The sequence below is a fragment of the Rhyacophila brunnea genome, unplaced genomic scaffold (genome assembly GCF_057557595.1).
Source record: "Rhyacophila brunnea isolate RB1 unplaced genomic scaffold, BYU_Rbru_1.0 scaffold_2, whole genome shotgun sequence".
NCBI classification, from domain to species: domain Eukaryota; kingdom Metazoa; phylum Arthropoda; class Insecta; order Trichoptera; family Rhyacophilidae; genus Rhyacophila; species Rhyacophila brunnea.
Window position 1 is genome coordinate 6206707 of NW_028232859.1, and position 12114 is coordinate 6218820.

Sequence of the window (12114 nt, forward strand, 5' to 3'; positions counted from 1 at the left end):
TCATAAGTTGTCCAAAGCGCCACAATTCATCATATTATAGTTGTCGATATGTAGGATCTCCGTCACATCAAGTGGATTTAGTATATATTATTGACTACTTATTACTTTTATATGTTTTCTCAAAATAACAGTATATTACATTTTAATCTTAAACAGACTTTCTGAACAGTGGGACGTTTAAACGACGGTTCGATTTTCAGCCATATAACCCATTTATAACATAATAAGTATTAAATATTTATATGTTCATCACTATCACCATCACTGGATGATTCGCCCATTCAAATTATAAGCATTACCACCTCATCTACGGAATACCGTAGCTACAGGTATTGTTATGGGTTGGAATTATTAAAAGATATTATTAATTATATTTAATGTTGTCCTTTATTTCCGCTTTATAACACAAAATCACATAACATATTATTACTGGTATACTAACATAAGGTTGAATATTACTAGGTACAATATGTGTGTTTCTTGTTAGAAGTCCGGCTGAAGAGTGTTTTATATACTGGAATACTACTAAAAAGGAACAATAAAGATGATGCAACAAACTTAAGAAATGAACAAGATTTAACATGTAAAAAAAATAATGAACTCATTATTTCAGCCGGTCGAATCCACTGGCTGACTCACTAATAGTTACAATTTCAAATGGCACATAACAGTATTTTCGAATGTCCTTCCACTAAAACTCAGGCAGCACACTGCAACTCGATAAGGTTATAAAAAGTTTACAAAAATTCTAAGCTTCCGCTCCATATCGATATGACCTCTCCGACCGTATGGCGACTAAAAACTAGAAAGCCTGTCAGGATGATAACATAATAACATTGAAACGAATAATAAATTATAATATTGGATTTCCAGGAAAAAATTAAATTTTGTAACTATTTAAATAATTTATTAACAAAACAATAAAAAACTTAATTTACACAAACATGATATGAGAAGAATTCTTCCACTTTACTCCATTTTTTTTTAAATTTCGTAAATACTTTGTCAAGCTCTGTGAATCCGTTTATATGCTTGTTTTAGCGTAATGTAGGAATCGAAGACTCGCATAAGGAAGTAAAAAAAAAGTATATGTTCACTAAAATCTTCTAGGTTTCATAATCGTGCAATGTCTTTTTTTGACAACCACCTTTGCAGTTTATGCAAAGTTATTATATTATTATATTATGCTTATCTTTTCCGATACAAAATTAATAATATTTTTCAGAGATTTCAATTTTTTTTTTATTCATAAACTTTATTTGTCATTTAAATTATTTTTCTTTAATTATAAAACCGTGTCGTTGTTGTCAAAAACCATATAAAAAATGAATAATCTCGAAATCGAGAAAATTCCATGTCATACAAGCGTTTTAAACAGCAATTTATAAATAATATTACGGTCGGCTTGAAAATATTTTTTTATGTTTTGTTTATTTTGTCCAGTAATAAATAACATACCAAAAATCAACACTCTTATGTGCTGTGTTACGGTCGCCATCTTGAAAAATGACGACGATTTTTAGTTTTTTTAGCTATATCCCACGAACAGTTAAAAATATCGAAAAATGTTTCACATAAAAGTTGAACAATGTTAAAAAAATTATTTCATATTTTTTTTATTAAGAATATTTTTTGTCTTTAGGTAAGAAAAAATTATATAACAGATTTTTTTGTTTTAATTTATTGAAGCGATGATTGTGACAAAACACTTTTTAAATCACTGTAGGTACGCCTAATGCACATTTTTTAAATACATCTGAAAAGCCCCAATTTAAGGAAATTATTTACTGATAGGTTTCACCTATTCACTTAATATGACTAAACTACTATTATAAATGTTATTTTAACATTTTTTAAACTAAATCATCATGACGCTTTTATAACAACTTTCTTGCTTTTCTGCATATTTCATAATATCTTACTTTCAGTTGCGTCGTCTTTTAGCGTTATAAATTAGTAAAGGTCTTTACCAATTTATTAAATGGGTATTCGACAATCACAGCTAATATAAATCCGCCGATGTAGGATAAAACGACGAAAGCAAGTCCCAACGAAATCTGAAACAGAAACACGATATAAGATAATTAATATATTATGCCCAATAGATGTCATTATAATATAATATTTTTTACTATGAGCCCTATGCACAATCGTCTGTTATAATTACAACAAAATTACAACAAAACACTATCCAGAAAGCCTTTCATAGTTATGATCGAGTTGTCAAAAGTATATTAGTCTATGGAGTTGTCTATGGTCCACCAAATCTGCAATAGCTTCGTTCTGTTTTTCTATTGAAAATATTACCATATATAAAAATTCTCTTTTTCATAATTTAGGTAAATTATTTTGTAATTGTTAAACGATGACAAAAATATGAAAAATATACAAAATAAATTCAATAACTATTAATACACAATTAATATTTAATAAAAATGATTAAATGTCTCCGCAATTAGTGAATAATATAAGTTATTTTTTGACCATGTTTTTCCCGATACGGTAACACTTGCCGTTGAAATGTAAGATTTTGTCATTTACAATTATTACAAATATATGCCATGATGTGAATAATTATATAGAGTGATTAAAACTAATATTACCATGTTGGTGTGTACGTAACTAAGTACTTATATATTTCAACTACCTATCTATTGGTTTAATATTACATAAACATCTAAATCTGAATAAGAAAAGTTAATTCATAATTCATTGACACTGATATTTCAATTCGATAATCGGTTTTACTAAATTAAGACATGTACAGAATCAAGAAAGTAAAGGAAAATATGTCGTATTAAATGTCACGGATATTTAATAGTTGTTCAATACCCATATTGAGATCAATTGTTAAATGAATTTGAGTGTATTGGCCGTTTTAAAGACACGTCAATTTATTTTGACAGCAGCTGTCAGTGGTAAATGGCAATACGGAAGGGGGGCAAGGGGGCGAGTTCATAACAAAATTAGTCTATGGTTAAGGATTCCTTATCTCTATTATCTATAGTTAACAGATGGATTTCGGCTACTTACAATTTTTACTGTTATTTTATAGTAAGTACGAATTGAGCATCGCGCTCTTAGGTATCTAAATAATTGTAAAGCATTAATTGTGCGTACTGTTAAATACAATATTTTGTTTTGACCTTTCCAATGTAAATTTAAAACAACAATATAATTACACCAGTTTACAAAGTGAAGTGATTTCATCTAGAGTATTTACATTATCAATTATTATTATCAAGACTAGAAATATATGATAAACTTGAAATAAATTTGATCCACTAGTTTATGTTTCATTTTTACGCTCTTATGGTAATACTTATGTCATTTTATAATGTCGTAGGCTCCGGGGCCCCGACGGGAGTGGAAAATTTACCTTTTGTTTTTTAATGTGTTTTTGGACCAGAGTATGGACCTAATATATTGTGCAATAATTAGTGTCGAACATCCAATTCTCATACAAACAAAAATCTGTTAATATATCCTCCACAATGTAGAAGTCCATAATATTATGATCCCGCTAGCGCTCGTCCAGCGTACGCGCGTCCGGCGGAGCGTTGAGCGACGCGCGCAACTCAAACGCCTACACTGGACGGGGCCTTAGGACTGAACATGGTGATGTAATGTAATATATATAATTATGATCAACAATATCATTCATCTATAATATAAATTGGGATAAATTGATTAGAAAAATTTCCGAGTCAACATCAAACAACCAATAACCTGACTATACAGTAATTCTTCATTTATGTATAATATTCTATAAATTAGTGTTACTCACAGATGTTGCGATTTCAAGTTGCCAAGGTTGTTCATTCATAGTAATCACAGCGTAAATAATTATGGGATTGAGCAAATATGAGCAGTATGATAAATTGGAGAACGGCACCCAGCATTTGAAGGACAATAATTCTTGAAATGTGCCTGTAATTAGGAATAGTTCACACGTAGAAACAATAATGATAATATCGGTGAGATTGGGTTAGTAATCAAAGAGGGTCCACCAGATTACATATTGTGTCATATTATAATTATTATATATCTTAACCGATATAATATACATTACATATATATACCTAATTGATTACAATACTTCCAGTTAAAATTTTAATAAAGCAATAAAACTATTTTCAACGATCACATTCATATTTTAATAAAAAAACATTTTTTTTCAGTCAGCTGTTTCAATAAGACGGTTGGTTTATAAATGCATGCCTGTGATTAACAGTATTGGACATTTTATAATATGATAAGTTTGTGCACGAAGTTTGCATTTTGAGACAATAATTTATTGATAATTTACATTTTAAAGTGTTTTAATTAATCAAAGATAAGCTTACAATAAAAAATGTAATACAATGTGAATTCGTTGAAGAATCTTTTTATTAAATACCTATTAATTTATAATTTAAATTTTATTTATTAAGTTTTTTTCAAATTCACTGAAAATATTTTTGAATAATCCGTAGTTTTAATGGCGTAATTATTAATATTTATTTTAAAATGTGCATAACTTAAAATCCTTTTTATTTCCATCCCTCGGTGGCTTGACGGCTTACACCTTACATATCGACGTGCCCTAGAAAAAACATGATATGTCTGAAAATAGCGTTTTAAGTTTTATTAGCTTTTTATAATATCATATTTTTTGTGCATGTCCTGTAAAAATTTCAGGTCTCTAGCATAAAAATTGACAAAGTTAGGTTTTCGACAATGGTGCTCTATATCTACATATCGCATCGACCAAATTTGTGTTCACATAAATATCCGAGGAGTATAGTCATATATCAATAAAAAAAGTGTACTGCGTTTTATTTTACGAGTAAGAAGGTTGTTATACTTGCAATAACAGTCTTTAACGGAGATCCTAATATACGGCATGGTTTATATTGACGTATCACATTAGTTTTGAAAAATATATTGGTTTATCTTCGGAAAATATTGGAATTTGCAGTAGGTAAATGCAGTTTTAGTTAAAAAGCTACTCACTAGTCACTAGTACTAGTGTTTTATTATCAAAATATTATATTATTGAATATTAAACAAACAAAATAGAAAAGAATTATTTTGTACTAATATAGGTAAATACTTTTACTATACTAGGACACAGTAATAATGTTTAAATATTGATTATTCATTATATTGATTCATCAGCCAATTTCAATCCACCGCAAAATAAAGACCTCCACAAGCTTTCTTCGACTATTTTCGGTTAATTACTCTTCTACTTAGATACCCAAAAAACAATGTTGTAGGCTTAGACTATAGATACATCTAGACGCCACCCGTTGCATTGCTAAATGAAGCCGCTTGCCTTGCGTTTGGTTTGTGAGCGAGCAAACGCATTCGTCTACAAATGTTCGAGACCATAGACCATTTCGCTAGTGCTCGCCCAAAGTGCTCGCACTAGACGCTCAGAATTAAAATGTAATTTTCTATTTTTTTACGTTATATAGTATTTTTAAGCGGTCAAAATGCAACCATTAGATAAAGATATCTATAATTTAAGTTATTTCAAAAAAACACTAGGTCACTGATATTAAAATATATAATAAAATACAAATAAATTATCACGAACATGTATCAACTTACCTATGAAACGTTATGCCATCTTCTTGCTTATCAGTACGGCTACCACATTTTAAGACAACACACAGAACCATCTTTTCTACTTAATTAACTAAAAATATTTACCACTGACTTTATGTTTAACACAAAAATATCAATTTTAGCAACACGAGCTCGCAAGTTATCGACGCTGTGTGAAGCGTTTTGCCCCGATTTGATGGCGATATTTTTGGAAACTAGCTTACACAAATGTAGACCTTTTATCTTACTCTAGCGCGTGTCAAAGAGATCGTAAGGGTGCCGAATACTTTCTCACTCGCACTCATGCATCGTTTTTGTTCAGGCCTTGGTTGTAGGTAATGTTTAAGTTTGAAATTGTTATATTATTTGATATTAAACAAATATCCAATAGAAAACGATATGGATTTATCATTATAATAATTCACTGTTTCAATTATTTAGATGAGTAAAAAAAGTATGTAATTATAAATAAACTTAATTTAAATAAATACCCAGCAGAAAACGACATATTTTAATTAAATATTATTACCTATCACTAGAAAACAAATTGTTTTGCAATTAAAAATGTACCCACCTAAAATATCCGATCATAATGAGGCCCCCCACAGATTGGAGAACAGGTTTTGTTTTTACGAGAAATGGATGTCAGCCACTTGCTCAACCTATTAGGTACGTACTCTGACTCCGACCACAAATTGAAAAACAATTTGTATCTATTTTTCAGACCCATAATTCAAACTCGGAACCCACGATGTTATAGGCTGATGCTTATACCTATAATATTATGTTTTAACTTCAAAAAAATATTTTATTTTCGGTACAGTATGACACATTTTGATTAAATTAGTCTTGTACATCGATAATAACAACTAGGCAGTATTTTCATGTTTAAATTACAAAATATTTTATTATTTAAAAGGAAGGACTTATCTAGCTAGCAAATACAAGAGAGTTTATTTTATTATTCTCTTAGTAAAATTCTTACTAATTACGGAATAATATTTATGACTTAAGGGGGGACATGCTCGTCGAAGGTTAAAATTGAGTTTTTATTGTATTTTCAAACCATGATCCTGGACACTCCTTAAACGTTGTAGATAATCTATTTATGTAATTTTGAAGCCTTATTATCCTTTATAGTTATTTTAAACATTTGATGACTGCATAAAGTATTTTTGTTACATAAAATAGTATTCTTTTAAACCTCTCGCTCTAATGTTTTAGAATATAGTCATATTTCGGTACATAACTGTGCAGTGGTGTTAAGATTTTTTACGTTTATTAATTTTTAAACGCATTTATGAAACCATTAGTATAATTTATTACGAGATAATTTTTGTAAAATATTCACGATAAAAAATTATATTGATAATCTCTGTGATCGCAAATTTAACAAGAATTAGGCATTTTATTATTCAAAAAATCGGCAAGATTAACACATTTGAAGATAATTCTAAAGATATTTATTATAAGCTATGTCTTTGACCATTCAAGTGTGATAAACATCTTATGAATAATGATTGCTTTATAATAATTATTGACCTAAGTATAAGGTAGTGTTTTTTTGAAATACGCCATTTCTTTTGTCATTCCCCAGTGGTTAAGCTACAACATACGGCCGTAGCCATAAATTTACAAACTATAATTGAAGTAGGGAGTAAAATTATATTGACGCGCGTGTTTGAACATGTACCGTTTAAAAAAAAATAAAAAAAAAATCGGTTAGGTACATGTTCAAACACGCGCGTTAACATAATTTTACTCCCTATTTTAATTATAGTTTGTCAATTTATGGCTACGGCCGTATGTTGTAGCTTAACTACTAGGAAATGACAAAAGAAATGGCGTATTTCGAAAAAACACTACCTTATTCTTAGGTCAATAAGTATTATAAAGCAATCATTATTCATAAGATGTTTATCACACTTGAATGGTCAAAGACATAGCTTATAATAAGTATCTTTAAAATCATCTTCAAATGTGTTAATCTTGCCGATTTTTTGAATAATAAAATGCCTACTTCTTGTCAAATTTGGGATCACAGAGATTATCAATATAATTTTTTATCGTGAATATTTTACAAAAATTATCTCGTAATAAATTATACTAATGGTTTCATAAATGCGTTTAAAAATTAATAAACGTAAAAAATCTTAACACCACTGCACAGTTATGTACCGAAATATGACTATATTCTAAAACATTAGAGCGAGAGGTTTATAAGAATACTATTTTATGTAACAAAAATACTTTATGCAGTCATCAAATGTTTAAAATAACTATAAAGGATAATAAGGCTTCAAAATTATATAAATAGATTATTTACAATGTTTAAGGAGTGTCCAGGATCATGGTTTGAAAATACAATAAAAACTCAATTTTGACCTTCGACGAGCATGTCCCCCCTTAAGAAAGTGAAAAAAATCATTTTTATTACTCTTTCAAATGGTGAGAATTTCCGAAAGGCTTACTAATTGATTTGTACACATTGGGACCAACTTAAGCTCATTGTAAAACTTAAATACGTCCGACGTGTTAATTTTATGTTTGCAATAATATAAAAGGGTATATATTATTATTACTTTGAACATTGAATGTTTCTCGAAAACGAGCTCTGTGGATTATAAATTATTATTACATGTCGGTCACCTAAAAGAAAAGATTAGCTGGGTTTTTTGAAAACTTATTTTATCTATTATTTTCAATAGAATTTTACCGAAAAACGTGTATAATATTCAGTTTATGAATCATTTATTGTTGTCTAGAATCTAGGTAAATAATATGTTTGAGATGGGATTAACATATTGTGGTATCCCCAGTAGGTATAATATCAAACAAAATATCAATTGGTTTTGAAAAATCTAGTACCTACTCTCATATATACTTACCTCGTATTAATTTATTGAATATGATTGTTTTAAAATATGAAAACTAGCATAAATAGTAATTACTATTTTTTATCTAAGTTAAATCGGTCGGAGTTATATAGATCGATCAAAATAGTAAGTTAAATAAAGTGCTATGAATGATAATTGATATTAAACTATGTTTTTTTGAGAAAGTATTTAATAAAACTCTACGTAATTGATTAGATTAGATAACAATATAATGTATCATTTAAAGAAAATACTACTTACTTGAAAGCCAACCGTTTAGAAAAATGCAGATTCGTACCAAACCAAATATTACAATGTTGGGGAGGTACATATTTATTTTATCTTTCCAAATAAATTATTGCAATCATGACACCTCGTATTAATTAACATAACTGAGTTCAATTAAGACGTACTTATACTGATGTTTCATGATTTATGTTGACAATTAAATATAATTCAACTATGTTTACTAATCGATAATTAAACTCATATCAACAATAAACATTAGAAAAACAAAACGAAAGTTAATATGATCACTGTATCAGTATTTATAAGCTTTTAATTACAATTTTACAAGATCAATTACAGAAAGATATTATGTTGCAAAAATTGAATTAAAAAAGTGAATAGAAGGTAGATACTGAAAAGGTTATCACTCTTGCTACAGCAGAACTACATAATGTTGTATCAATGTTATTTTAGATAGGTAATTACCTAATCGTGATTATAGAATGTGTATGTAATACAAGCCTAGTATAATTTTTTTATGAATTTAACGAACATTTTAATAATGCGATCTCATTTGATAACGAAAGTGAATTCAGCTGTCTTTAAATAATAATTATTAGGTTATAAATAACACTTTCCTTAGGTTTATTAGTATTAAAATTTTTGAAACTAATAAACCTACTTAAATATATTTTTTCCAACATTTCGATGCTTTGGTAGGTACATTTGTGCCAAATTGTTATGTATAATATTATATTCCACTAGTTATTTAATATTTTTGTATTTTTGTATTGAACAGTAATAATTATGTGTGTTCTAAAGTGATAATTACTAATTTAATTCACTCAGTATATCCTTTATGTAAACCATTAACGAACTTATAATGATTTATTTAATGAAATATATTAGCTCTCTGGTTTCGATAATTGTACTGAATATTAATTAAATTAAAATTGTTCTAGCGATATACATGACCATTAACATTACATTGTTTTTTTCTATCTATTCTATATTTTTAATGAAAAATTTGTTACGAAGTAGGTATAAAAAATAGATATTTTATTGATGGTGTAGTAAGTAGTGTTATGTACTAATTTCCTCATAACTTCTTTATTATTTCATTATAAACATTTTCCCTGAATGTTTATTATTTCGTAATGTACATATTCTGATTATTTATAAAAATATCATTAATAATTTGCAAAAAAACATAAAAAGTCATACTTAAATACATTTAAATTATAAAAACTCCTTATAAAAAAATATATATATATATGTCCCTATATCCCTTGTTAAGATTTTATAGACACGCTGTACTATTTCGAGTTAAATATTGCGCAATGTCAATTTTTCCGTAAAAGAGCGTTATAACTATAGTTGTAATTAATAAACTCGTATGGAGTAAGAAAAATGCGACGTAAAATAAGGTTTCTATCTCAGAATATGAATGTGTTATGTGGAGTCAGTAATCTATTTCGTCCGCGCAAAAGCATGTTGCATCGAGTCAAAATATAAAGTGCGTAATATTATTCCAAATAAAAACGATTTTTTGGACATTATCTCAGCTGTTAATTAATGAATCACCATTAAATTTTGATAGGAATATAGACCATAAAATGGTCTATCTGATTTACTTAAATAAGATAAGAAAAAACTAACTCATTTTATATGATGAATTTAATAGCGTAAATATTTTAGTTTTCTCGCTCTCCTGAACATTTATGATTTTAGACTTATCATGGTTTTTTCTGGGGCCGTCGATATATAGAGTAAGTTGCAAACGTTATGAATAATCGGATGAAGGAGGAGGGTGAAGGACCCTACAGCAGTGGCGAAGACTCCATTCTAGGCGATTATTTCCTTCTATTGACCGTCTTAAGAAAAATGTTTTTAATTGCATATTGACTTATTTAAATAATCATTTGATTATTTTATATTCAGTAAAAATAATTTAATTTACCAATGACATCTGTCGTATATCTAGGAATGTATTATACATATATACAGATTACAGAACCATCTGTCAAAGGTTTTAAAAATATTCTATAGCACACCATCTATCTTTAACGTGTCTATCGGATTATTCTTCGAGGAATGCTAATGTATTTTTGTATGAACGTCACGTGACCTCAGTTTGTCTATCATATTGTATGCAAATGGGTAGGCTCCGATCGCCAAGCCTAAAACCTTTGCGCATAATATTTTTGTCTATGACTGCATCTTTGTCCAAAATAATTAATTAGATAATTTAAAAAAATCTATATTATTAATCACATAAATAAATTTAAAAATAATAAATAATTGTATCTCATGAGTTTTTATTTGTTTGTTTTGAATTTTATGTCGTGAGTGAGCTATTGAAATCTCATTGAATTAGTGTGTCGTTGTCATTAATGTGTACCAATACATTAGTAGGAATATGGTATTATATTTTATTTCCCGTAGGTATACCTGTCGAGTGTGCTCTTTTTCTCAGATCTCCACAGACTAACTCTTTCCAAAAGTCACCTTTCGCTACTATGCGAATGTACGGCATGAATGGCAGAATGCCACATTAGAAGAAGAAAGTCAATTATTAGTATTTTCTTGGGGCGCTATAAGAGTTATATTAATATTATGATTATTAGGTTTGGTAGATACCTTATTATTTTGATTTTTTTCTCATAGTTTAGTGTTGTTCTACACAGGTATAAGGATTTGAAAAAAACTATATCAGAACTGTACTTAGGCCTTTTTTCAGACTAGACTAGAAACTAATTATATATTAAAAATGATTCGTTATGGTTATTATTTATTTTTACACGATCGATATTTTTTCAAGAATATTTTCGCACGGTATACAAGCGGCATAGATTATTAATTATTATCTGCGGTTGCTGTAGATACTGATATTTTCGGGTTTATTTTTCTTAAAAAAAAATACAAAATATCACAACAATCATCATTTGATTTGATTGACTGATATCAGTCGACGGTTGTTGCAATATATTTCAAATAGGTACTTCGATTATGGGAGTATATCGTATAATTGTAATTAATTTAATCTACGAAGCTGTTAGAAAATTAAATTGGCAACTCTGTTTACCTCCATTATTGGTAACACACGCAATTATAATCCAAGCGAAACCGAGGGACCAAACACTTCTGTTAAGTGCCATGTAGATCATACTCATAGGTAAACTAATATTTCTGTCTGCGAAGCCAAACAGCATAACTAGGATAAATGTCACTGCGACTATCCATAGAAGTCGTACTGTATCCTACAAAAATAAAATAAAACACAACATTATATTGTACCTACATTATAAAACCTCGACACTCGAAAAAGTCGAGAACATTATAGGTCACCACTTCATGGTCATTTTGGCATGGAACATACTTTTGTCTTGACCTACCGGGCGGATTCGTTACAAAA

General features: G+C 28.6%; 1 protein-coding gene across 6 annotated transcripts in view; it reads right to left on the reverse strand.

Moving 5' to 3' along the window:
• Positions 1 to 892: 892 nt before the first annotated feature.
• Positions 893 to 12114, reverse strand: part of LOC147071758 (nose resistant to fluoxetine protein 6-like) — a 37857-nt gene continuing 26635 nt past the window's right edge. For all 6 annotated transcript variants that reach the window (XM_085947096.1, XM_085947097.1, XM_085947094.1 and 3 more), the window contains exons 12-14: positions 11785 to 11959; positions 3788 to 3930; positions 893 to 2057 (exon numbers count right to left, since the gene is read on the reverse strand). In XM_085947096.1, coding sequence (XP_085803222.1) covers positions 1947 to 2057; positions 3788 to 3930; positions 11785 to 11959 — 429 coding nt within the window. In that variant the 3' untranslated portion in view covers positions 893 to 1946. The remainder of the gene's footprint in view (positions 2058 to 3787; positions 3931 to 11784; positions 11960 to 12114) is intronic.